The 26391-nt window shown below is 55.7% G+C and overlaps 2 protein-coding genes across 2 annotated transcripts in view; both read left to right on the top strand.

The window, feature by feature from the left end:
* Window positions 1-508: 508 nt before the first annotated feature.
* LOC129655849 (ladinin-1-like) lies at window positions 509-12392 on the top strand. Its single transcript, XM_055586673.1, has 17 exons — window positions 509-566; window positions 3473-3650; window positions 5292-5392; window positions 5704-5788; window positions 7032-7104; window positions 7189-7326; window positions 7590-7676; window positions 7908-7988; window positions 8198-8503; window positions 8996-9103; window positions 9397-9440; window positions 10209-10325; window positions 10409-10481; window positions 10566-10703; window positions 10968-11054; window positions 11287-11367; window positions 11538-12392. The coding sequence occupies exons 1-17, from the start codon at window positions 509-511 to the stop codon at window positions 11541-11543; spliced, it is 1761 nt and encodes a 586-aa protein (XP_055442648.1). The 3' UTR covers window positions 11544-12392.
* Window positions 12393-14366: 1974 nt separating this feature from the next.
* The window catches only part of LOC129655850 (uncharacterized), an 86859-nt gene continuing 74834 nt past the window's right edge, over window positions 14367-26391 (top strand). Inside the window, 2 exon segments of the mRNA XM_055586674.1 lie at window positions 14367-14394; window positions 22343-23261. Coding sequence (XP_055442649.1) covers window positions 14367-14394; window positions 22343-23261 — 947 coding nt within the window.

Consider the following 26391-nt stretch of genomic DNA (forward strand, 5'->3'; position numbering starts at 1 on the left):
ACACCTCCCAAGCCTCCTGGTTCTCCCTGGCACCTCTCCCTAGACTGTCAGGGCTGGAGGGGACCTCACTGACCACTGACAGTGGCTCCTCACATGGGGAGGCCAGCTCCCCTCAGGCAGCACACTGGCCCTGGGTCACAGGGCCTGGTGTCAGGCCTGCACCCACTCTTCCCCTCCCAAGGTCTGCACGTCCTGCCCTTTGAGCCTGGGCCTCCACAGAATGCCCTGGGGCAGCCTCTGTGCCCTCCCCTGCTAACCCTTTCCATGCAGCTGAGCCCTGACCTGACACACAGCAGATTTCTGTGTGCAATTCCCTTAGGAAGGAAGGGTTCTGCTGGTCAACCTGCCCACAGGGATACCCCTGCCCTCAGCTGCTGACCATGGGCAGGGAAGACTCAAAAAGAAGGGCCTGGGGGAGGGAGCTAAATTGGCTCTCCCCTGCACAGTGAGCAGGGAGTTTCCCGAACCATAGAAGAGAACAGGAGATCACTTTCTCTAAGGATGGAGCATGGGTGCTGGAAGGCCTGCCTGGAACAAAGAGGGCTGCGTGTCCAAGTGCCGGCTAGGTAGTGAGGGCAGCAGGGCGGCTGCTGGGGCTTCAGCTGGTGGCCATGGCTGGGAACCCCCGGGTGTTGGCATGCAGTGACCCTGGTGCTCTAAAGGACAAGCTGTTGGCCGCTGGGTCTCCCCAAACCTGCTTCCCCAGTCTTCACTGGAGCTCAAGCCGGCCTGGGGAGTCCCAGGCACCCCACTCCCTCTGAATGCTCAGCTCCTGGGCTCCTGAGAAGGTGGAGCCTCCCTGGGTGTCCTTCCTGGCACTGGGGCTTGTGGTTTACAGGCTGCCCTGGCTGGGAACTTCAGCTCCTTCTTTTACTGGCCATCCTGCCTTATGTACCTTGTTGATCCTGTGAGCCTTGGAAGCCTCATCTGCAGAATGGAGGTGCCCCCACCCCCGCATTCCTCAAGGTTGTGGGGGCCTCTTGTCAGTGGCACTTGTGAGCATCCGGTGCTGTCTAGGCACATGTCAGAGCACTCACTGATTCCTTTGTTTATTGGTTTACTGGTCACTGTATTCACCAAACACATGTGCTTCTGAGTGCTGAGCACTGCTCTGGGCCCTTTGTTGTTCAGTCCCTCAGTCATGTCTTTGAGACCCCATGGACCACAGCAGGCCAAGCTTCCCTGTCCATCACCAGCTCCCGGAGCTTACTCAATCTCATGTCCATTGAGTCAGTAATGCCATCCAACCATCTCATCCTCTGTCGTTCCCTTCTCCTGCCTTCAATCTTTCCCAGCATCAGGATATTTTTCATTAAGTTGGCTCTTCCCATCAGGTGGACAAAGTATTAGAGCTTCAGCTTCAACATTGCCCCTTCCAATGAATATTCAGGGTTGATTCCCTTCAGGATGGACTGGTTTGATTTCCTTGCTGTCCAAGAGACTCTCAAGAGTCTTCTCCAGCACCATATTTCAAAGGCAGCAATTTTTTGATGCTCAGCCTTCTTTATGGTCCAACTGTCACATCCATACATGACTACTGGAAAAGTCATAACTTTGACTATATGGACCTTCATTAGCAAAGTAGTGTCTTTGTTTTTCAATGCACTATCTAGGTTTGTTATAGCTTTCCTTCTAAGGAGCAAGCATCTTTTAATTTCTTGGCTGCAGTCACCATCCACAGTAATTTTGGAGCCCAAGAAAATAAAATCTGTCACTCCTTCCACCTTTTCCCCATCTATTTGCCATGAAGTGATGGGACTGTATGCCGTGATTTTAGTTTTTTGAATGCTGAGTTTTAAGCCAGTTTTTCACTCTCCTCTTTCATCCTCATCAAGAGGCTCTTTAGTTCCTCTTCACTTTCTGCCATAAGGATGGTATCATCTGCATATCTGAGGTTGTTGATATTTCTCCTGGCAATCTTGATTCCAGCTTGGGATTCATCCTGCTGAATTTTGCATGATGTAGTCTGCATATAAGTTATTATAGTCTGCATATAAGTTATAAGGGTGATAATATACAGCCTTGTTGTACTCCTTTCCCAATTTTGAACCAGTCCATTTTTCAATGTCCAGTTCTAACTGTTGCTTCCTGACCTGCATCCAGATTTCTCAGGAGGCAGGTAACGTGGTCTGGTATTCCCATCTCTTAAAGAATTTTCCACAGTTTGTTGTGATCCACACAGTCAAAGGCTTTAGCATAGTCAATAAAGCAGAAGTAGATGTTTTTCTGGAATTCCCTTTCTTTCTCTATGATCCAGCAGATGTTGGCAATTTGATCTCTGGTTCCTCTGACTTTTCTAAACCCAGTTTTGCAATCTGGAAGTTCACAGTTCACATCCTGTTGAAGCCTAACTTGAAGGATTTTGAGCATAACCTTAGCAGCATGTGGAATGAATGCAATTGTCCAGAAGTTTGAACATTCTTTGGCACTGCCCTGGGCCTTTGGGTACCATATTCCTGGGGCTTCACCTGCCCCCCTGGGAGCCTGACCTCCACCCCTCTTGTCCTTCTCTCCCTTTCCTTCTCTTAAGAGGGGTAGCTCTTTGTTTGGTGGAGATAGCGTTTCTGTTGGGCTGGGGGGTGTGGTTGGGGGTTAGTACATCACCGAGGTGAGCAGTGGGGTCTTGGTGTACAGCTAGGGGTCACTCCAGAACGCCTGGGCTGACACCCTCTGGGCAAAAAGCTGCCTGGGGTGAGTCACTTCCCCGAGACTAGGCTCCAACAGATCACACGCTGTCTGACCCAGGTTGCACCGACAAACCAGCAGCTCCCCTGAAGGCTGAGTGGCCTGCATGGGAACAGGCTTGCTCAGGCCCAAGGAATCCTGGGTGTTCCATCCCTACCTGGCCACAGGTGTGCAGGGGAGTCCCGGGTCTGTGGGCCAGTCTCCCTGCAGGGGGTGGACTCTCATCTCTGCAGCACATGGCTGACCCCAAACAGTGGACTTGAGGGAGGGTCCACAGGGGGAAGGCTGACCATCTGGACCCAGGGGAAGCCACGTTCAGGGGGTCTTTCTCACCTGGATGAGGGCCTCGGGGCCTGGTTGGAGGGGCCGTGGGTTCCTGTGGAGTGAGTGACAGCAGAGGCCTGGAGTGGTCCAGTTTCTACCCCATGATCAAGGCTGTGGTGCCTGGGCTTGAGCCCTTCCCACCCACTTGGGGGGAGTCGAGCCCTGACAGGCAGGGCACTGAGGTCTGCACCACCAGCAAGCCTGACAGCCAGGTGTGGGCAGATGCCAGTGTGGGGCCTAGGGTTTGCCGACCCTTTGTGCTCCCACATGTCAGGCAGAGATCTGGTGACCCCACGAGGTGGAGCGCCCTGCCCCCCATACCTGGTGCCACGTTTGGTGGCACACATGTTCTGGGCACCATGGTGGATGTGCTCTGTCCCATGGCCTTTTCTCTCCCCATGGGACAAGCTCTCCACACTTTGTTTGCAAATTTCTGATACTGCTTCTTGTTAACCCTTCTCAGATGCTGGGCGTCACCAGCTCCTCCTACTGGAGACCCCTACTTGTCTCTTGTCCAGCCAGTCTCTTTCTAAGGGTCTGGGAGCCTCTTTGTCCAGCACTGCCCTGGTGGGCCCCTTCGTGCAGTCCCAGCACATCCCCTTCCTGCGGTCCACCAGGCTGGCTCCCCCCTCCTACATCGAGTAAGTGTCTCCTCACCCTTCATGTACCCCCCTCACCACTGCTGCAGACATCTCACTGAACCCCTCCCTCCCTGATGGCCCCCAGCCTTCTAAAAGCACCACCAGGAGCTGCTCAAGCCCACTTTCCATCATTTTTCTAATTGCCTCGCTGGCCCCCCATCCCCATCCAGCCCCCCAGCAAACCCAGTGGACTCTGCCTTCAAATTGTGTCCCAAATCCATCACTTAAGTCTCCTAGTGACTCCCCACACACAGAGTGAACCCACATCTCCCTTGGTCCCCAAGCACCCACTCTGGCACCCCTTCTGCTAAGTTCAGCATCCCCCTGCCCACTGCCGCACACCCCAGCTCTGCCAGCACACCCGGCTCCTCGAAGCTCTGTCCCCTCCAGCACTGCCGCCCCTTGTCTTTGGTCCTTCCTGTCCATTTGTTCATGAGCGGGGAGCCCTGGAACCCACTTGTGTGCAGACTCTGCTCAAAAAACATGAGTTTACTAAACACCAGGTCAGCGAACATGATGCTGGGCCTAAACAAAGAGGTCAGGGTGATGGTGTGGCTCCTGCCCCTTTTAGGGAGGAGGTCTGGGGAGGTACAGAGAAGTGACCCCTCTTAGGTGGAAGGATCAAGCAGGCTGTCTGACCTGGCCCTGCAGAAGTCTCCCCAGGGTCCAGGGGCTCTTTCCTTTAGGAAGCTTCTTAGGTTTATATGTCATTCAGTTGATAAAATTTGTGGGTTTCCCCCAGGTAACGTGTCTGCTCCTCCCATGATACTTCTTCCGTGGTTGCATGTGAAGCTCTGTAGAGGCAGGCGAGGCCATGGTAGGAACAGGGCAGTGGAGAGGCTGGGGAACAGGTTTGGGTGCTCACCAGGTGGGAGCCTTACTACCCTGCAGTGATGCTGGGAGGCGAGAGGACTGCCTTCCCCAGACCCTTCTGATTGGGGCCAGACAGTGCTGGATGGTACCTCTGACCCACATGGCCTGGAGCATCCCCTGCGGCCTCTGGGGAAACTCAGCCTCCCTCCCCGTGGGCTCAGCCTCTGGCCTCCAGGCTGTCCTGTCCTCCCTCTGAAGTCCAGCCCTTTCCCTCCCGGTGCAGTGCAGGGCTCACTTCCCTTTCTCAGTATTTTGCCGGTGGATCTGTGACCCGACAGTTCCCAGTGGGAGGCTGGCCCAGCTCGGTTCCTCAGAGATTCTTTGCTCTTTGGCTAGAATGGGGGTGGGCCACTGGGGGGAGGTAGGTGCGCGGGCAGGTGGGTGAGGATGACTTGTGGGAGGCTGGGGCAGGGTGCTGTAGGGACATGGGGCTGGAGGCAGGATGGTGGAAGGTGGGGTCTGGGGCGTGGCTATGAGGGGGACTGGTATGAGAGTGACTATGGTTCTGAGAGTGACTATGAATGACTGTGAGTGACTGTGGCTGGGAGAGTGACCAGGGGCCAGAGGCAGGCTGTGCCCCTCACTCCCACCCATGGGAAGGCTGGTTTTCAGAGGTGAAGGAGGCTGACGGAGTGCCTAGGCAGTGAGCGAAGCAATGCTGGGTTCCCCTTTGGGGATGGCTGGTTCATCTGGGATCTCTGTCTGGGGGCTGGGACATCCCGGGGGAGCTGGGGAGCTGGGATGTTTCTCAGTAACTGTTCATCTTAGAGCTTCAGATCAAAGCCGGGCTCTGCCAGGTTCACCTGCCGCCTTCGGGCCGAGCAGTGACCATCCTGCCACGTCCCTGGGCGTGGTGGACCCCCATTCCAGTGGGAGTTCAGGGTTGCCCAGGCAGGGTGGACCCCCATTCCAGTGGGGGTGTGGGGGCGCCCAGGTAGGTGGATCCCCATTCCAGTGGGGGTGCGGGGGTGCCCAGGCAGGTGGACTCCCATTGCAGTGGGGTTGCAGGACACCCAAGCAAGTAGACCCCCGTTCCAGTGCGGGTGCAGGGTGAAGTCCAGCCTGCCGCTCCCCTCCCCCTGATGTCGGCCATGGGGACGCTCTGGACGTCACCCTGAGGCTCCACGGACCCTCCGTACCCCCCAGCCTCACCCGGCAGTCGACCCTGGAGGATGAGGAGGAACACCTCATGAGGAGCGAGAACACCAGTGGCAACACCAGAACCTGAGCTTCACCACAGATGACAAGGACCCACCGGACCCCAGGTGTGGGTGGGAGGCGGGACCCCAGTGAGGATGGACCAGCTGCCCCTGCCTGGGGAGTGGGATGACCTTCTGCGGTCCCCACCCTGGTCAGGACAGCAGTCAGGACCAGCGTGGGTGAGCTGGGCCGCTCTTCCTGGGCATTTTATAAGCATAGTTCATCCTTCCATGCTCCTGAGAGGGTGCCAACCCACCTCTCGGGTGGGTGCATGGCTCGTGCACCAGGGGCAATGCCTGGGGGTCGTCAGGCCCTGGGCTTACCATGCCCCTTCAGCCCAGCCCCCTCCTGCTAGTGGACCCCTGTGGTCTCTGATGGGAAGGAGGTGCTGCTGGTCTGACCACCAGCCCCGAGGCTGAGCACCCCTACATGCCTATCCATGAGGATGGGGTCCACTCGGAGGATGCATCTCCTCTCACCTCCAAACAAGCCCAGTTCACAGATCTGGCAGGAGGCTCAGCCAGTGAGTGAACTCACCAGAGCCATGGGTGGGTGGGTGGAGGCACAGGAGGGGCCCCTCTGCTGCAGGGCATTTGGGGCAGCCTCGTGTGCAGCTCCCCAGCTCCTGGAGAGGGGTCCATGGGGCATTCAGCCTGCACTGCACCCACGTGGCCACAAAGGCATGAAGGCCTGGGCACCACTCCCGGCTCCCCTGCCCATTGCCGTGTGACTTGGGCCAGCTCCCTGCCTGTCTTTGCTCCTCATCTGTAAGTGGCAGGGCCTGACACAGGAGAGGTGTTTGTTGAACATGGAGTGGTTGCACCTTACAGGCATGAGGTGGGGAGAGCTATGCAGGCTGGTCTGGATGGAAGGTCGCAAGTGGAGGGGCTTGGAGCAGAGTCCACATGGAGGCCAGCTAGCCAGCACAGCAGCAGGGGACCAGGGTGGGGCTGACAGGTTCAGGAGGGCATCAGACCCAGGTCATGAGCCTTTCATGCTGTCTGTGCCTGAGGGCAGGATGGGGTTGACCTGTGATGGGGGTCCTGGGGGCCGGGGGGTGGAAGGTGGAGAGAGGGGAGCAGTGTCTGAGGTGGGACTGACTCCATGAGGCAGGAACAGCAGCTGATTCTGGACTGGGGGGTCCTGCCGAATGAACCATGTCTCGGGAGGATAGGGAGCCCCCACAGTCTGTATACGGAGGCCACATTCTCTTTGCAAGAGTGAGGTGGAGCACAGGGGCAGGCGCAGTGTCCCGCAGGTGGGCAGGGCCTCACCTGCTTTCTCTCACCCTGTCTTCCTGCCCTGCAGCACCAGCGTGAGGCTCCCAGCCAGCTCAGTCAAATTAGGCCCAAAGCTGGAGCAATATCTCTCAGCCATACAGGTGAGCGGGCCGGTCCCTGGAGTGTGCTAGACGTGACAGGGGACTCACCCTCCAGGGTCAGCGGACTGTGCTCCCTGCTCCCAGAGATCAGAGTCCGTCAAGGGTGCAAACCCATCCCACACTGAGTTCCTTGAGGCTCCCGTGGATGTTGCCAGCAAGCGCCACCTCTTTGAGAAAGAGCTGGTGGGCCAGAACCAAGAGGGTCCAGCTGCCAGCTGTAAGGTGAGTGGCTCTGGCCCGCCAGGAGTCTGCAGGCCGCTGAGGCTGGGGTCTGCAAAGCTGGAGCCTGGGCACTGCAGGACAGCTCCGTGCTTTCCTGCATGCATCTGGCAGACAAGAGGGCCCAGCCATACCTGTCGCTGGGCCCCCAGCTCAGCTGTGCACACAGCTCTGGGGAAGGGTCCCGTGGCCTGGTCGTGTAGATGTGGTGAGGGAGGCCCTCTGGAGATGCCAGCCCGGCCCCAAGGTGGGAGCTCTCTTCTCAGGAGAACTTGCAGCTCTCAGGGGTGGTGAAGTCGCAGCTCAACCTGTGGATCAGCAGGATCCAGGAGTCAGCACAGCAGGGCCCACAGGTACCTTGTGTACCCCTCTGGCCCCAGTCTCCCTGCAGGCCTCTCATAGTGGGATGACCCGTCAGGGGAGGGACAGCCCTGAGTGCAGTGGAGATGCTCTGCACGCGGGATGGCCGTGTGGAAGCCTGAGGGTCAGAGAGCAGAAGGAGGAGGGCCTGGGGTCCTCCCCCGGGAAGGGGTGGGCCGGGGGCTCTGCAGCAGCCTGAGCCTGGTCTCTGTCCTGATACCCAGAACCGGGAGACACATAGGGAATTGACAGCTGGCAGAAAGCCCCAGTGGAGGAAGAAGCCAGAGGCCCCGCTGGGTGCCGAGGTGAGCGGGGGCCCAGGGGTCAGGGCAGCTGTCCCTGGAGAACGTGGGCTGGCAGGCACCCACTCCTCCACTACAGGCCTGGCAGAAGGGGCCTGGCGGGCAGGGCACATGCGGGCTCCTAGAAGCCGACTGCTGCAGGGAAGACACTTGAGCCAGAAGCAAGCCTGGACCCTGAGACCCCCAGCCCCAGTAAATGCTCCATGTCCCAGAAGATCTCTGTGCTGGAGGAGAGAGCTGTCTCAGGAAAGAGGGAAGTTCCAGACAAAGCCAGCGACTCGGAGAAGAGACTGGTATCTGAGAAAGCCACCGTCTTCGAGAAGACCCCAGTCCCCGAGATACAGCCAGCCCCAGGCAGGGCCATGGCCCCATTGAGGCCCCAGGACTGGGAGCACGCAGCCTCAGCAGAGTGCCCATCCAGCCCCAGGGAGCAGCAGGGCACTGGGCCTGAGAAGGTGCCTGAGTCTTTGGCGGGGCCTCTGCCCCGGGATGGTGGCCTCCCGCCTGTCACTCTGCAGGTGCGCAGTGCCCCATGCCTCCCTGTCTTCCCGGCATTTCTGGTGGCCTCCCCATCCTCCTGGCATCTCTGGTGGCCTCTCTGTCTCCTGTCCTCGCGTCTGCTGTCCTCCTGGCATCTCTGGCTGCCTGCCTTGCTCCTGTCCTCCCCCTTCCAGGCTGGCCCCAGCTATGTCTCCCCTCCCTGCCTGCTCTGCTGCCCGCAGGACAGGGGACTGGGCTGGGATCTCACCTGTTACCCACACCACACTCTCATCCCAGGCCCAGACTCCAGGAATGCCTCAGATGCTTCTGGAAGGCCCTCCCCTCCCCGCCCCTGGAAGCCCTATCCACTGGCCTGGCCCTAGGCCTGTGGCTGCACCCCCACAGCCGAGGCAGCAGGCAGGGGCAGAGGACTGGCCTGCTGCCACTGCCCCGCAGCTGCTAGGGTGAGCCAGGCCTGCGGAGCTCCGGCTGCCCGTCCTCCTGCATAACTTGCCCCCTGCTCCGTCCAGGTGAGGACTCGCAGCACGGAGGCTGAGGCCAAGGCCCCCTTGCCGACACGGGCCTTGCCCACCTTCAGCAGCACCCTGCAATGCTCCAGCCCCCGCACCATCCCCAGGGTGAGCCTGGCTGTTGTGGGCCCCTCCCTGCAGGGCTCGGGGCAGTGGAGAGGCAGGCAGGAGGCACCCTGGGAAGATCTGGGGGTGTCAAGGGGGACTGTTGACCTGGCTTGATGGGAGGGGCCGTGCCCCAGGCCTGAGGTGGGCCTTTCATGGGGGTGTGGCTGGGGTCTGTGTAGAGGGGAGTGCTGGGGAGAACCTAGGGTGGGCTGTGTTCTGAGAGCCAAGTCCTCCCTTGTGAAGGCCATGGCTGCCATGGACCCCGCTCACTGGCACCTTCCTTCTCTTTCCAGATGAGCCCCCCTAGAGACAGCTCAGAGGTGGCCTTAACTCACAGGTCAGGGCCTGGGGGTCCCAGGACTCATCTGATGTGGGGCTGAGGCCTGAGGTGCAGCAAGGGGAGGGTCCAGCTGCCTGGGGTGGGCGGGGGGGTGGGAAGGGCAGTCCTGAGCCACGGGGTGCCGGGGGGGCGAGTGGGTGCGCTGGGGTCCTTTGAGTCAAGCACTGGGATTCATGCACGCAGGCTGCACCGTCTGCCCTGAGACTGCCCCTGAGGCCAGCGGTCGTGGGCGAGGCTGGGGGATGTGGGGCACACAGTGGATGAGGGAGTTGCTGCCCTCACTTCAGAGTGAGACTTGCAGGAACCACGGGGCATGGAGGATCCAGGGGTTCAGGATGGGAACCGAGGGCTGGAGCCCCTTGCAGTCAGGGGAGCTCAGCCTGTGAGAGTGGGGTGAAGGCAAAAGATGGCTAGCATCAGGGGGTGTGAGGTGGGAAGAGTTCTGTGAGACAGCAGGGCGACGGCAGGGGGAGGAGGGCATCAGGGGACGTGAGGTGGGGAGAGCTCTGCAGGCAGCTCTGGACAGAGGGTCGGCAAGCAGAGGGGCTTGGAGCAGAGTCCACATGGAGGCCAGCCACCAAGCGTGGCAGCATGGGGACCAGGGTGGGGGCACCAGGTTCAGGAGGCATCAGACCCATGTCACGAGCCTTTCATGCTGCCTGTGCCTGAGGGCAGGATGGGGTTGATCTGGAATAGGGAGCCTGGGGCCCGGGGGTGGAAGGTGGAGGGAGGGGAGCAGCGTCTGAGGCGGGACTGACTCCACAGGGCACGGACAGCAGCTGATCCTGGCCTGGGGGGTTCTGCCAAATGGACCATGTCTCAGGAAGACAGGGAGCCCCCATCGTCTGTATACAGAGGCCGCATTCTCTTTGCCAGAGTGAGGTGGGACACAGGGGCAGGCCTAGTGTCCCGTGGGTGGGCAGGGCCTCACCTGCTTTGCCTCGCCCTGTCTTCCTGCCCTGCAGCACCAGCGTGAGGCTCCCAGCCAGCTCGGTCAAACTAGGCCCGAAGCTGGAGCAATACCTCTCAGCCATACAGGTGAGCGGGCCAGTCCCTGGAGTGTTCTGGGCCTGCCAGGGGCCTAAACCTCCAGGTTCAGCAGCCTGTGCTCTCTGCTCCCAGAGATCAGAGTCTGTCAAGTGTGCAAACCCATTCCGCACTGACTTCCTCCGGGCTCCTGTGGATGTCACCAGCATGCACCACCTCTTCGAGAAGGAGCTGGTGGGCCAGAGCCGAGAGGGTCCAGCTGCCAGCTGCAAGGTGAGTGGCTCTGGCTTGCCAGGTGTCTGCAGGCCGCTGAGGCTGGGGTGTGCAGAGCTGGAGCCTGGGCACTGCAGGACAGCTCCATGCTTTTCTGCGTCCATCTGGCAGACTGGAGGGCCCGGACATGCCTGTCTCTGAGCCCCCAGGCCAGCTGTGCACACAGCTCTTGGGGAGGGTCGGGTGGCCTGGGCCATGTAGATGTGGTGAGGGGGCCCCTCTGGAGATGCCAGCCCAGCCCCATGGTGGGAGCTCTCTTCTCAGGAGAACTTGCAGCTCTCAGGGGTGGTGAAGTCGCGGCTCAACCTGTGGATCAGCAGGACCCAGGAGTCAGCACAGCAGGGCCCACAGGTACTGTGCGTGCCCCTCTGGCCCTGGTCTCCTTGCAGGCCTCTTTTAATGGGATGACCCATCAGGGAAGGGACAGCCCCGAGCACAGTGGAGATGCTCTGCACGTGGGATGGCCATGGGGAATCCTGTGGGTCAGAGGGCGGAAGGAGGAAGGCCTGGGGTCCTTCCCCAGGAAGGGGTGGGCCAGGGGGCTCTACAGCAGCCTGAGCCCGGTCTCTGTCCCGATGCCCAGAACCAGGAGATGCAGAGGGAGTCGGCAGCTGGCAGGAGGCCCCAGTGGAGGAAGAAGCCAGAGCCCCCGCTGGGTCCCGAGGTGAGTGGGGGCCCAGGGGCTGGGGCAGCTGTCCCTGGAGAATCAGGCCAGCCGGTGCCCAGTCCTCCCTGCAGGCCTGGGCTCTGCCCAGCATGGGGGTACTGGGGAAATGGGGGCATCCCTGCCCTGCCCCAGGAACCCCCTTGTCCTAACCGCCCTTTGTCCCACAGGTGTGAGGAGCCAGTCCCAGGCCAGCAGCCATGCTGGTCGCCTCTCCCACTCGCTTTCCACACTGGATACGGGAGGACGCTGGCCAGCATCCTCCCCGCCCCTCTGGGGCAGGTGTGCCCCGTGGCTTGGCTGGCATCTTTCCCACACCCCTGTTGGGGCAGGCATGCCCCGTGCCTTGTTCAGATGCGGGCACTGCACATCTGCACAGAGCCTCACCACCCTGTCCACGCAGATTCCTGCTCTTCCTCCTCCTCCTCCATCCGGTGGCACCAGTGTCTCTGTGTACCTCTCCCAGGCTGGCCCCCACCATCCTTGTGCCACCTGCCAGGTTGGAGGAGCCGCGCTGACCCCTCCCAGGCCCTGCCTTGCTCCCCTTCACACCCCACCTGCTGCCCTGGCCAAGCCATCCTGTGCCCCCTCCCCACACTCAAGAAAGAGCAGATAAACTCATTCACTCTCAGGTGTGACCAATAATAGCTTTAAAATCACTCTCTTCGGAAGCTTTGCTTTTCAGTGGAGACTAAACAGCGTGGGGATGATGTTTTGGCTGTGGGGGCCTTAGGGGGGCAAGCATTTGTCTGCCAGCATCCTCTGTGGCCACAGCCCAACACACTTGCCCCCAAATGCAGTTCTCTGCTCCCCTGCCCTCCTGGACCAGAGGGGACACTAAGCTGTGTGTAGACCAAGGAGCCAGAGCCAGCCTGGTGCCATCAGCCCTGCGTGCTGTGTGTGGCTGAGGGGTGTGGGGGGGCGGTGGGGGCATACGTGTGTGTGCACACAATTGTGTGTGTGGTCCACACGTTTTCTCATCACTAGACTTATGTTAGAACCCTGCTCTCAGGTGCCTGCTTGGGTTTCTCTGGAGTCAGTGACACCCCATACCTCCTTTGCCCCAGCCCTGCTGTGGGCCTGGTCCTGTGGGAGGCTCCTGTCCCACGTACAGCAGCCAGGGATGGAAGGGCCTTGGGGCCCCACCTGTGAGCCCAGACTCACCTGCCTCCAGCAGGGGGTCTTGCATGGCCGGCCCCATGCCTGCCCGGAGCTGGGGGCAGCGGGACCCAGAGGCCCTGGCCAACCATCCCCACCCACCACCACATGTGTAACCTCGGAGTTCCTGGGAGGAGCCAGGAGGGCTGGGCTGGGCACCCCCAGAGAGGCAGGCCACGCTCTGTGCTGCCCCACCAGAAACTGTCAGCAAGCGGACAAGAGGTGCTGAGCGCTTGCTTGCTACACTCAGGAAGGTCCTGGTGGGTGGGTTTGCCCAGCACAGCAGAGCCATCCCTCCAGCATGGGGGTCCGAGAGTGGCCCGAGGGGTTTGGCCCACCTGGCCCTGGGGTCTGGACGTCTGGTCCTGCTGCCCCCGGGGGGAGCCCTCAGTGCCCATCGGGGCTGCCTGGGCAGGGTGCAGAGGGCAGCACCACACCACCCACCCTCTTGAACTCACTAATCTACGCATGAAGGCCCTGCACTCACCCTTCTGGGGGCAAGGGTCGCACACCCAGGGCGACCTCAGGGTGACGTGTGAGGACAGTACACAGCCCGGGCGCCCACTTGACTGCACCCGCCTCCCATGCCAGGTCTCCTGTGGGTCTTCAGGGCTGTGGCCACCATCTCTGTTCTCGTCCCTCCTCTGATGTAAGCTCAGGGAGGTGACTTCACCTCGTGTGCAAGGGCAGGGCATCCAGGGCAGGCCAGCTGTGGCGGCTGCAGGGACGGCCGCCCGTGCTCTGAGTCAGTCCATCCTGCCTTAGGACGGTCCCTGGAGGCCACACACAGGCCATGGATGCCTGGAAACTGCCAGGCTTTTCCTGTGGGGCCTTGGGTGCCAGAGCCCTCTCCCAGGCATCCACGGAAGCAAATTCTGTCCCATTTGAAGGACTTTTGAGCTTACAAGGTACCCACTGAAGTAGGTCGAGTTAAGGGAAGGTGTAGGAAAAGTGGTTCCTAAATTGCAGGAGATTTTGGGCCAGGACAAAAGCCCGGCTGGGCCCCCGGGAGCCAGACCAGGAGAGGGGGTGGCGGCCTGGCTGCTCACTGTCCCCCGGTGCTGGCTGCTGGCTCCTGGCTTCAGCCGGTCCCACCCCAGATCTACTGGTGTGGGAAGGGCCACTGAGCCTGGAGAAGGCGACTCAGGCCACTGGGCTCAGAGGCCCCCGGGGACCGTGGAATGACAGCCTCAGCTGAGACAGGGCCAGATCGATAGCAGAGCAGGTGAGGAGTGTGTGACGGACAGTGCCTGGAGCTCCCCAGGCAGCAATGTTGAGGGGTGGGCGGGACATGGGTCAGGCGAGGGGGGAAGCAGGGAGAGGCTATCCTTGCCCATGGAGAGGAGTGTGCATCACCCACAGGCTGCCCTTGGCAGGGCCAGGGCTCAGGGCCCAGGAGGAGTTGGGCAGGACGGGGGCCCTGAGAATTCAGAGAGCAGGCCTCCCCCAGGTTTGCTTCCTCTTCTTTGTCCTGTCCCGGGCCCTTCCATGACCCAGGCACTGTGCTGGAGGCCGCAGACACAGGCGTGCAAGCAAATGCGAGGCCCCTGTTGCTGGCCACTTGGACATTGTAAGTGGGTTTGCTGCTGCTGCTGCTGCTGCTGCTGCTAGGTCGCTTCAGTCATGTCCGACTCTGTGCTTATATGGCCTGGAGTACATGTTCCCTTAGCCCTGTCCCTGGCACCTGCCAAACTAGCAGCCAACACTCCCTCTCCCTCTGCCCCCGCCACCTCCAGCGTGACTCCTGCACACATTTCTCCCACCCCCGGGCCGTGGGCCTGCTTAAAGCCTGTCCAGCCCCTGCCCTCTCCCAGACCCCATGAGGCAGAGCAGACAGCACAATGGGTCCGTTGGCAGCTCCTGTTCTGGGTAAGACTGGGGCAGGCTTTAAGAGCAGAGGGGTGCCCTGTAGTCTGGGCCCTCTGTCCCAAGTCGCAGTGTCCACTCTGATTGGGTGTCAGAGCTGGGAGAGGCCCCCTTCCCTCCGGAGCTTTATCTCAGAGATAAATCACTGAGCCTAGTTTAACTGATCCTCAGCCTGAGGCTGGAGACTTGGGTCTGAATCACAGACCTCCCACTGAAGGCCTGGGGTGGGTGGAAGGTCTTGGGTGAATAGCTGTCCCTCCCTGGGTCTGTTTCCTCGTTTGTAGGATGGAGAGATAATTACCAGGCTTTTAAATGAAATGATGTTCCGACCCTTGGGGACCCCCATCCTGGCACCTCCTCCCTCCAGGCGGGGAGCCCCTGCCCCCATCCTGGCACCTCCTCCCTGGGGAGCAGAGCCAGGCCATGGGTGCCCACACCAGTCAGAACAGTCCTCGTGGCCACATTCTCCTCCCTGGGGTTCAGAAGCTGTCAGAACTGCTGAGAAAGGCCGCCCACCAAAGGCAGCCAGGGGACCAGGGACCCCAGAGGCCCTTCCAGGCAGATGCAGGGATGGGTCCCACCCTGGACAGGGCACGGGCTGAGTGGCGTGGAGAGACCCGCTTCCTGGGGAGGGGAGTCCGACTCCCTGGGTGAGGGTGTTAACCCGGAGTCCAGTGCCCCCATCCCACTCTCCTGGGGAGAGTGCCTGCTGGAGCTCTGCAGGGAGAACCACTCCCTCCTGAAGGAACATGGGGGGGCGGGCGCCTGGAGATGGGCGTTTGAGGCTCATTCTTGTCCTGGTGCAGCTGGGAGGCCTGACCTCCCGAATTCCTCCTCTTTACCCTGGGACTTCAGGCAGGAGAGGAATCTGGGAGGATCGCGTTGCCCTGGTCCAGCTCTGACAGCTGCGGTCAGGTCCAGCTGCATGCCAGGCACAGGGCTGAGAGTGGGGCCTCCGCTCTTCTGTTTCATGGATAGGTTAACAAAGGCACAGAGAGGTTAAGTGACTCAGCTAAGGTTATACAACAAAGCTGGGTATTAAACCTGGGCCTTTGACAGCATGGCCAGTGTTCTTTCTGCCTTCTATGGTTTCTGCTTTATTCCCCAAGAAAGGTGACCCTGGCCTTTTGGCTGTGATAGCGACCTGCTAGAAAGGATGGGTGGGGGCTTGGCATGGGCCTTCTGGCCCCTCTCCTAACTGGAGATCCCCCTGGCCCCCCGCCTTCCTGGCACCAGTGCCTAGACATGATCTCAGATGCATCCTATGGGCTAGAAGCCCTCCCCTACCCCAACCTGCCTCTTGAGCAGCTCTATTTTTAGGAGCTGTGCTTGCAGGAGTAGAGGGGCTCGCAGGGCCATGTGGTGGCTCAGAGCCGGCAGGAGGGCAGGCCACAGAGGAGAGAGCGTGATAGCCGCACCCCAGGCTGGTCAACCCCCTCCCTGGAGGCCTCCCTGCACCCCAGGGTGACAGACTCCTCCCGGGGCTCAGGCCCCTGGCCTGACTGCTCCCTTGGGGCTCCGAGCAGTGCTGACCTGCCAGTCCTCACCCATCCTTGGCTGTCACCCTGCCGCTCTTCCCCCAGGCCCCATTTGGAGACTCTTTGGGATGAGTACCCCCACCCAGGGGAGCCAGCTTCAGTCCAAAGCACCCTGTTGCCAGCCCCACCCTGCCTGCCCCACTGTAGGCCTCTTTGCTCTGACCCAGCAGGGCTGGATGACTGGGAGCAGGCTCAGAAGAGTCACCAGCCTGAAGCTGCCGCCTGAGGCAGTCTCCCCTGGGGGCTGCGGGCAGGGCTCCTTCAGCACCTCTTAGCCACAAAGGGGCTGCCTTGTGGCGGACACCATGCCACCTGCCAGAGCTGGGGCTCGTGGCATGTCTGCAGACAGGTGCCTGGGTGTGTCTCAGTCATGAGGGAGGGGTCTGGGGGACATGTGAGTGGGCATCAGCACCCCATCCAGGGTGCTGTCACTGCGGCCTGAGTCACAGGTTGGTGGCCACAGCGCTGGGTGCAGCCTCCCTTCACCCCAGCCTTCCTCCCCTTGGAGAAGAGGAAACTGAGGCACAGGGGGCCAATGACCTTCCCACGGTCACACACATGGGGCCTGGAGCCCGTGTCCTGAGCCATGCCCGCCTCCCAGCCACCCCTCTGGCCTGTCCCTGTGCTCGCAGTGACAGGACAGTAAGACGCTTCCCCATGCGGGACCCTGGGCTGCCTCCACACAGGCCTTGGGAGGAGGGGGCTTCAGCCCCAGCTTCTGTTCCCAGTGCCGCATGGGGGACACCCTGGAGAAGCTCCATGGAGCTGGGCTTTTCGTAGAGACGGTGGCTGTGAGAGATGAACAGACCCCACACCCACCCAGGGTCCCCAGGGAACCACCACACAGGCTGGGATATGGGCATTCCCTCATCTGTGATTCTCCATGGATTCCCTGCTCAGCTTGCACTCCCCATGTGTGGTGTGTGTGGTGTGTGTCTGGGGTCTGGTGTGTCTGGTGTGTGTCTGCTGTGTGTGTGTGCCCATGTGTGAGGGTGAGCTCCCTTCCGTTTAGCCTTTGTGGATCTGGTATCTGGTGTGTGTCTGGTATTGTGTGTGTTGGTGTGTGTCTGGTGTGTGCTATGTGTGTGTGACCGTATGTGAGGGTGAGCCCCCGGCTGTTTACCTGTGTGTGTCTGTGCAGCCACCAACACAGTGGCCCTGGGCAGCTCTGGAGCTGCGTGTCCCCTGCGTTTCCCTCCGGCCTCCATAGGCCCTGAAGCCCTGCTCCATCCTCTGTGTTTGCCCCGTGGTGGCCCTGAGAGCTTTACAGACAGAACCACATGCAGCAGCCCCTCCCCGTGACCATGGGTCCTGAGTTTGGCCCCAGGCGTCGGCTGACCCTTCAGATTCCTCCCTATCGCTGAGCCACTCCCTGGGCAGAGGCCTGGCTGCAGGAGACTCCAGAGCCTGCAGCCTGGCCCTGCTGGGATGGCATCTCTGCATGACAGGGGCGCGGGCCTGGTGCAGCTGGTCCAGGGCTGGGGAATGGCAGGCTCAGCACTTCCCGCAGAAATGGGTGGCTGGCCCTCTGCCCACCTGGACTGTCTCTCTATCTCTGTAGAGGGAAGAGGTGGCCATGTTGGACATGGAAGAGATGGTGGATGAGAATGAGTGAGTGCTGGGGTGCTGGGCAGGGGCTGCACCCGTCACTGACTCCACTAAAGCCTTTGACTTTGTGGATCACAACAAACTGTGGAAAAATCTTAAAGAGATGGGAGTAGCGGACCACCTAACATGTCTCCTGAGAAATCTGTATGCAGACAAGATGCAATAGTTGGAACTGGACATGGAACAACTGACTGGTTCCCAATTGGGAAAGGAATATGTCAAGGCTATATACTGTCACCCTGCTTATTGAGCTTATATGCAGAGCACATCATGCGAAATGATGGACCAGATGAAGCACAAGCTGGAATCAAGATTGCCAGGGGAAATATCAATAACCTCAGATATGCAGATGACACCACCCTTAAGGCAGAAGGAGAAGAGGAACTAAATAGACTCTTGATGAAAGTGAAAGAGGAGAGCAAAAAAAGCTGAAAAGGCTTAAAACTCAACATTCAAAAAATGAAGATCATGGCATTCGGTCCCATCATTTCTATGGCAAATAGAAGTGGAAACAATAGAAACAGTGAGAGACTTTATTTTTGGGGGCTCCAAAATCACTGCAGATGGTGACTGCAGCCATGAAATTAAAAGACGCTTCCTCCTTGGAAGAAAAGCTATAACCAACCTAGACAGCATATTAAAAAGCAGATACATTACTTGGCTGACAAAGGCCCGTCTAGTCACAGCTTTGGTTTTTCCAGTAGCCATGTATGGATGTGAGAGTTGGACCATAAAGAAGGCTAACAACCAAAGAATTGATGCTTCTGAACTGTGGTGTTGCAGAATACCCTTGAGAGTCCCTTGAATTGCAAAGAGATCAAACCAGTCAATCCTAAAGGAAATCAGTCCTGAATATTCATTGGAAGAAATGATCCTGAAGCTCCAATACTCTGGCCACCTGATGTGAAGAACTGACTCATTTGAAAAGACCCTGATGCTGGGAAGGATTGAAGGCAGGAGGAAAAGGGGATGACAGAGGATGAGATGCTTGGATGGCATCACTGACTCAATGGACATGAGTTTGAGCAAGCTCTGGGAGTTGGTGATGAACAGGGAAGCCTGGCATGCTGCAGTCCATGAGGTTGCAAACAGTCAGTCACAACCGAGTGACTGAAATGACTGAAGTGACTACACTGAACCTCTTCCATCTTGGAGGGAGCAGAGACTTGTCCTCACCGGAATAGAAGCATTCTAGGTGTAGATCTGCCTTTCCTGCCCCACAGTGCTTCCTCCAGGAACTCTGTCCACAGAACCCATTTTCCAGCATCGTGCTACTTCCTGTAGCATTGCTTCTGATCAGTGGTTTTCATAGCATCTCTTCTTTGATGGCAAAGGGAATACAGCAATGTGCCCTTGGCCATGGAATTAACTGGTTTTACCGAGGACGCCATCACCTAGAAATAACTGGGCAAATTTTGAAAGCTTACTGAGACAGTGTGACTGCTAATGAAGACTCAAGTGTGTCAGATGGGAATCAACATCCTGAAAGGGTGGGGTGCAATCTTAAAGGGTGTTGTACATGCTGTGAAGGATATAGTGCATATTTGAAGCATAATGGTGCTATCTCCCCCCAACAGCCAGAACATATGGGTCTTGTAATCAAGGGGTGGAAGCGGCTTGTTTCACTACTGAACCCACAACCCAGCTGTAGAATTTTTGCTTCCCATCCTGGCTTCCTTGAGCTCTGCTTCTTTAGAGATCTTGGTCCCCAAATGGGAGCTGCTCACCAGGGGATGCTCACATATGTCCAGGGCTCCAGGTGAACAATCCCAATCAGGGAGGCACTTTGCCAGACCTTCTAGAGAAGCAAAAACATGACTGATGTGTCTGTGAAGAATCCAGGAGAAGGACAACCCTCATAGCCCCCTGCATCTGGAAAATGCATTCTGGGTAGTACTGGAAGAGTTTTGATTCTGTCCAGTTTATACAACAAGAGAGACATCAGCTGTACATACTGATTTTTACTTATTTATTCATCTAAATGGAAAGAATAATCAGGGTCTTCAGGTCTGTAGAAAGAGAAAAACTTTTTCCAGCCCTCTGAAGCACTAGATATAATTAAAAAAAAAATCCTTATTCTCTTGTCTGCATAAGTTACAGCACTAACTTAAAATAAACTTAATTTAAATTGAGCAGGGCTGCTGATGAAAACAAAATTAATGTTAGTCTGGTTACTCCCTCATTTAGCCATCACTGGTGATTCTGCAAATGTTATTACTATTTATAAACTCAGCTTCTTTTTAAATATTCATTTATTTATTTGGCTGCACCGAGTTTTAGTTGTAACATGTGGGATCTAGTTCCTGGATCAGGGATTGAACCTGGGTTCCCTGAATTTGGAGCATGGAGTCTTAGCCACAGACCACCAGGGAAGTCCCCTCTACTTGTTTCTTGATAAAGGGCCCACCTGTGCCTTTAAAACATTGTTTGTTTTATCCATATTTTAATGCTGTAGTTAAGAACATGAACTCTGAAATCTGATGCTGGTGTTTGAATCCTGGCTCAGTTCCTTTCTGGCTATGTGATCCTGGGTAAGTCAATTAACCTCTCTGTACCTAAGTCCCCTGTCTATAAACTGAGGATGATGGCAGTGCCCATTTTGAGTGTTTGGAGCATTCATTACGATAACATAAGCAATATGTTACAATAGTGCTTGGCACATAGTAAGCAGTGAATAAATGTTAGCAGTTGCTATTGTTAATATTATAATTTGGCAATGCTTGCTCTAAGTTAGCGTGCCAGAAATATAAACCATTTTATATCCCCTCTTTCTCTACAAACCTGCAGAACAGCTGCTAAATGACTGTTATGGATTGAATTCTGTCCCTTGTTCACATCCCCTCCTCTCTGCCCTGAATTTTTCTGTTCAAGTTTTAACCCCCAGTGAGACTGTATTTGGAGACAGCACCTTTATGGAAGTGATTAAGGTTAAATGAGGTCACAGGAGTGTGGTCTAATCTGAGAGGCCTGGTGTCCTTAGAAGGGCCAGGCATTTCTGTCTCTCTACATGTACAAAGAACACGGGCCATGTGGGGACACAGAGGAAAGGTGGCCGTTTACTAGCCTGGAACCAATCCCATTGACACCCTGATCTTGGACTTCCAGCCCCCAGCACTGTGGGAAATAAATGTCTGTTGTTTAAGCCCCTTAGGCTGTGGTATTTTGCCATGGCACCCTGAACAGACTAAGACGTTATGAAACGTTTTAATTCGTATATTGAAGGAGAGACAAATGGGCAGTCTTAATGTAGGATATCTGATGCCATCTTCAAATGCCATTTCTCCTGTGGGAAAAGCTTAACTCTACCATCTCCCATGGTGGTGGTGGGGTTGTCAGGAGGAGTCATATACCATTGGGACTACTGTCCATTGCTTCCCTCAATATAACTGTTTTCTACAGAATTAATTGAGGCTCCAGTCTGACTTCCAGCTATGTAGAGGTTAGTTATTGTCCGTGAGGAGCTCTTACTCTTACTTCTTTCCTCTTCCAACACAGATGATCTTGTAGGACTAAGAATCTGGTCCATTGAGTCACTGCTTCCCTGGTGGCTCAGACGGTAAAGAATCTGCCTGCAATGTGGGAGATCTGGGTTTGATCTCTGGGTTGGGAAGATCCCCTGGAGGAGGGCATGGCAACCCACTCCAGTACTCTTGCCCGGAGAATCCCATGAACAGAGGTGCCTGGGAGGCTACAGTCCCTGGCATCGCAAAGAGTAGGACATGACTGAGCGATTAAGCACACATCTGTCCATTGAGTCACTGGTTGGATTCTGTATTGGTGTCTTATGGATCTTTAGCCTTCATTCCCTCAGAAGCTGGGCCGCCACACTGGCTGAAGTCCTGGCCATTTCACTTCAAGGCACGCCCAAAGCCTTCCCAGGGTCTTCTGGTTCCCTGAGACCATGCTGCTCATGGCCTCTTCCTCCTGAGTCCCTGCCTCACGCCAGCTGGATTTCTGCCCTGTCACAAGAAGCATGCATGAATTTAATTGTCCTAACTGAAGACTTGGGGATCACAGGAAGATTTTGTTGTCACGGGATGTGAGGCCTTGGAATTTTCTCTCTTCCCCCCTCCCCACTTTTCTCCTTACCTTTCCTTTCCGAATTCCTTAAGAACTCTTCCTTTCAGTCAGAGAAGACTGGCTGAGTTCTAAGACTTAAACTTGCAGACAGCCTGGTTAATAAGATGCTTGCAGAACAAAGAGCCTTCCATTTTACAGCAGTTTTGCTTATCAACTTATTGTAAATATAATATGTATGACATATGTACGATGATATGTGTATTATATCCATGCTATTTCATATATATGATGTTTTGACTATACAAAATATTTATACTTATAAATAATCTTTTTTTTCTTACTACATGAAGAATAATTAAGGCAATTGGGAGATAAAAGGAACTGCCTAATTTAGAAATAAAGATTTAACTGTGGAGTTTAGGTCTCTTCAGAGTCACTCATTGACTTGTGAAAAGCTCTTTGGAACTTCTGAATCTATTTCTCAGGTGTAGGGTGTTCAGAATCTGAAAGTAGGAATGAGGTTAATCATGAGACCATGTAGCTGTAGGAAAATCCAAGCAATGTGGCTTTGGCTTTTCAGATGTTGCAGGCTTTCCTAAGAGCATCGTTAAAACATAAGAGATGGAAAGGGAGAGCAGAAAAGTTTATTAGATCACACAGAATTTCCAAGGTAAACTCTGCGACGGTAAAGTTCGATTTCTGTGCCATTGAGTGTAAATGAACTACTCAGAAAATGCAAAAACGTAGGCTGAGTACTCATGGCAATTGATGGCAATCGTTCTAAGAAGGCCATGACTGGAGCGCGCTTTGTGCCTGCAAAGCTTCCACCTGGTCTGTGCGCAGGGCTCCGGAAGAGGGCTGGGCCGCCTCTCCCCACACTGACTTTTCGGCCGCGGACTTCCGCGCTGCCGCAAACACCGAATTCGGCCCGGGAACTCCCGGTCCAGCGCCGACTGCGCTGTCTCCCCAGCACCGCGCGACCCTGGACGGCTTCCCGCCTCCGCCCCTCCCGCTGCAGCCCACGCCCCAGCCACGGGGGTCAGGAGGCGGCAGTGGCCGGCCCTCCCCGTGCCCTTTTAAAAGCCTCCCAAGCGAGGCCCCGCAGGGGGATCCCGGCGGAGGAGGGAGCAGCACGCTGAGCTTCCGCAACAGTGCGCGGAGCGGAGCGCCCCGGGTTGCCCCTCCCACTGGTGCGGCCCGGCACTTCGGGTTCCCAGACGCTCTTGCTGCTGCCGTGGGGCTCCCCGCTTCCCCCGGCCATGCGCCCCGGGTAGCGCGCCTGGGGCGCGGAGCCCACCTGGCGGCTCCCGCCGCTCGCCCTCGCCGCCGGCATGCTGCACCCGCTGCTGCTCCAGCGCTCTGCCTGGCCGGCGGGCTACAGGTCGCCTGCGGCTGCCAGCTGCCCTCCGAGTGGAGACCCCTGAGCGAGGGCTGCCGAGCGGAGCTGGCCGAGATCATCGTGTAGGCCAAGGTGCTGGCGCTGCACGAGGAGATGCACGGCCTGTACAGCTACCTGCCCTGGCAGTATGAGGCCAGCGACGCGGGGCTCTTCTACTCCGCTGAGATCGAGATGCTGTGCGACCAGGCATGGGGCAGCATGCTCGAGGTGCCCGGGGGCTCCAGGCTCAACCTCACCGGCCTGGGCTACTTCTCCTGTCACTCCCACACCGTGGTCCAGGATTACTCCTATTTCTTCTTCCTCAGGTGAGCCTGCCAACTCTCGCCCATACCATCCCTTTGGCCACTTGGCCTGGCCAGCAGAGGTACCTTTATCCCCAGCAGGCTCTGGAACTCCTCCAGAATCCTGTCTGGGTGATGTTAAGTGATGTTTCCCCTGGTCTCCTTCTCATTTTCTGCTCTTTGGTGCTCCTCATGTTGAGCCTACAGAGATTTTGGGTGCCTCTGGCTAACACTGTTGGAAAAACAGGGATGGCTCCCGTGCTTGACCAGGGAAGAGTGTTTCAGGCCAAAGCTCAAGGTGGTTTCCAGCAACAAACAGCCTATTCCCAATAGCAGAGATTTATGCGGGGGGTAATGGGGGAAGAAGGCCCTGGTCACAGTGCTCTGAGGAGTATGAAGGGCAATCGGACAGGAGCCCTCTCTGGTTGAGTTCCATGCAAGTTGGTCTGTGGTGCAGATGAGATGCCTGTTGATAAGAGTTCAGAGGATGGTGTCTCCTGGAGTTTGAAATAAGAAAGTGGAACCCTAATTGAGGTAGAATCTTTATAGAGGAGGAAAGCTATATTTTACAGTGGATGCCGTGGGAGTTGTTTGGGATGGACAGTGGTCAAAACCAATCCAAACACCTTTGGAATCAGATGGTTGTTGGAATTCTGGCTCCATTCTTCCTGTCATTTTGAGCAAGTTACTGACCTTGTCGAGAACCTCAAGAGCCTCACCTTCATAATGTGCCAAACAAGGTTGGTTGAGATTAAATCCTAGTAACTGATGCAGAACACCTGGTGCAGGTTAGATGAGAAATGTGTAGTTACTCAATCCTGCACACCTGCTTAAATGCCAAGATGGGACTGGTGTGGAATGCAGCCCAGCTGTCCTCTTGTTTCACTCAGATTCGCTCATATCAGCTGCCAGCGGACCTCAATGCCAGGCTCTTCCAAATAGCAAAAGTTTATAGAGGAAGGGCCTGGGGGCGGGGGCATTAAGGGATTGGGAAGGTGCTCACAGGGCTGTGAAGAACAGAGAGGTGAATTAGACCAGGCCTTGTCTGTTGGGAGACTCCTGGAATCTTGTGAAGTTCCATGAAAGTTTGTCGTGTGGTCACGACAAAATGCATGTAGATAAGGGTTCAGGTTATGGGCTCAACTGAAGTTTGCAATAGAAAACAGCAGGTGGAACCCTAATGCATTGGTTCTCTCCAGTTGGAGGAAGAGGCTGATACAGAGGAACTGGGAGGAACCTCAAAATGGACTCTAACAGATAGTGATTGGACAATAAGTCCCATCTTCCCAGTATGTGGCATAGCATTAAGGATATTTGGAATGGCCATGACCTTGGTCTGCAGACTAACTTTTAGCTCTTGAGATTTCACATCACTGAGAAAGAAGACAGAAGGTTCCACAGAGGGGTGTCCGTAAGCTCACGGTAACACGTTTTCCATATTAAAGCCAGAATATCTAAGTTTAGAATACATGGCGTGCTTTGTGTTGGCTTGAGTGGTTTAGCCAGATTAAGTTGAATTTTAAAAAATGCTGGAGAAGTACAGTTTCTAAATAAAACTGGTAAGGAATGAGATAGTACCTTCTTGATATGGAGAAACTTAGATTTTTACATGTCTTTATTTAGGGAAACCAGCTTTAAAACTATTCAACAATAAAACTTTATTTTCCAAAGTAAAAAGAGCCACAGTACTTAAGAAGACATTATTTTCTTTTCCAATTTTATAATGAAATACAATTTTGTCCACTGGCTCTCTGGTGGTCAGCCAGCTCTTTTCTCTTTTTCTCTGACATATTTATAAAACGTTAGAGCAGAGATACAGAGTCAAATGGTAGTCTGACAAGTTTTCTATTTCACAGGGCTGTGTTGCCCTGATGTGTGTTAACAACCACATACAAATCATTCCTCTGTTATTCTGGGCCCCTCGGAGAGAAGAACAGATTCTGGTCAGTGTCACAGGAGAAAGTGGCAGTGGAGACTCCCTGGTGAGCCCCCAAATGCCTACTTTGGGCTGGAGTGCCGCTTCCATCTCTCCTTTTCCTTCTCTTGACTTCTCTATCTTGCCAACAGGTACTTTATGCAGGGTTCTGTAAAAAATGTTAAATTTTATACTGTGCTTACTCTGTGCTAAATACTTTACATATTTTTTTTTTAAAAAATGCACTCCTTACACCACCATTAAACAAAGAACGATGCTGTTGTCATCCTTGTTTTATAGATTGTACATTTAAGCTTAGAGAATTTAAGAAATTCATTGTGTGTCAAATAGGAGATAAATAGCAGTCATAGGACTTGAATCCTGGGTCATTGCAATTGGCTTTCCTTTGCCCAGGAAACAAGGAGCACTCCACTAGGAGAAAGAAGGCGGCATGGGAGATACACAAATGTTCACCCACACCCATCCCCCAATTCACGTGCTTTGAAAAACTTAAGGAGAGACACGTGCAGTGTGAGGTAGAGAAACAATCAGAGAGAGTGACTCCTCTAATGTGAGCCATGTAGATGTGTAATTGGAAGCTGCATGTAAATCAGTGAAGTTAGAATATGCCCTCACACTGCAGAAAAATATCTCACAATGGTTTAAAGACTTAAACATAAGACATGACGCCATAAAACTCCTAGAAGAGAGCATGGGGAAAATGTTCTCTGGCATAAATTGGACCTTTGTTTTCTTAGGTCAGTCTCCCAAGGTAGTAGAAATAAAACCAAATATGAACAAAGGGGACCTGATCAAACTTACAAGCTTCTGCACAGCAAAGAAAACTGTAAAAAAAAAAAAAAAAAAAAAAAGAGACAACCTAAAGAATGGGAGAAAATATATGCAAATGATGCAATAGACCAGGGCTTAATTTCAAATATACAGACCATACAATTCAACAACAACAACAACAACAACAAAAAAAAACCCAATCAAAAAATGGGCAGAAAACGTTAATAGACATTTCTCCAAAGAAGACATGCAGATGGGACATGCAGATGGCCAGTAGACACATAAAAATATACTCAGCATCACTAAATCTTAGAGAAATGCAAATCAAAGCTGCAACCAGGTACCATCCCCTATCAGGCAGAATGGCAACCATCAAAAACAGAACAAATAGCAAATGTTGGAGAGAGTGTGGAGAAAAGGGAACCCTCCTACACTGTTGTTGGGAAT

This window comes from Bubalus kerabau, chromosome 6 (assembly GCF_029407905.1).
Source record: "Bubalus kerabau isolate K-KA32 ecotype Philippines breed swamp buffalo chromosome 6, PCC_UOA_SB_1v2, whole genome shotgun sequence".
Lineage (NCBI taxonomy): Eukaryota > Metazoa > Chordata > Mammalia > Artiodactyla > Bovidae > Bubalus > Bubalus kerabau.

Bases quoted from the DNA above. Each gene is read 5' to 3' on its own strand.
- LOC129655849 (XM_055586673.1), top strand. From the start codon at position 509: ATGGGTGCTGGAAGGCCTGCCTGGAACAAAGAGGGCTGCGTGTCCAAG. The intron at 7,105-7,188 runs GTGAGCGGGCCG...CCCTGCTCCCAG, and splicing joins AATATCTCTCAGCCATACAG to AGATCAGAGTCCGTCAAGGG. The intron at 9,441-10,208 runs GTCAGGGCCTGG...CTGACTCCACAG, and splicing joins GAGGTGGCCTTAACTCACAG to GGCACGGACAGCAGCTGATC.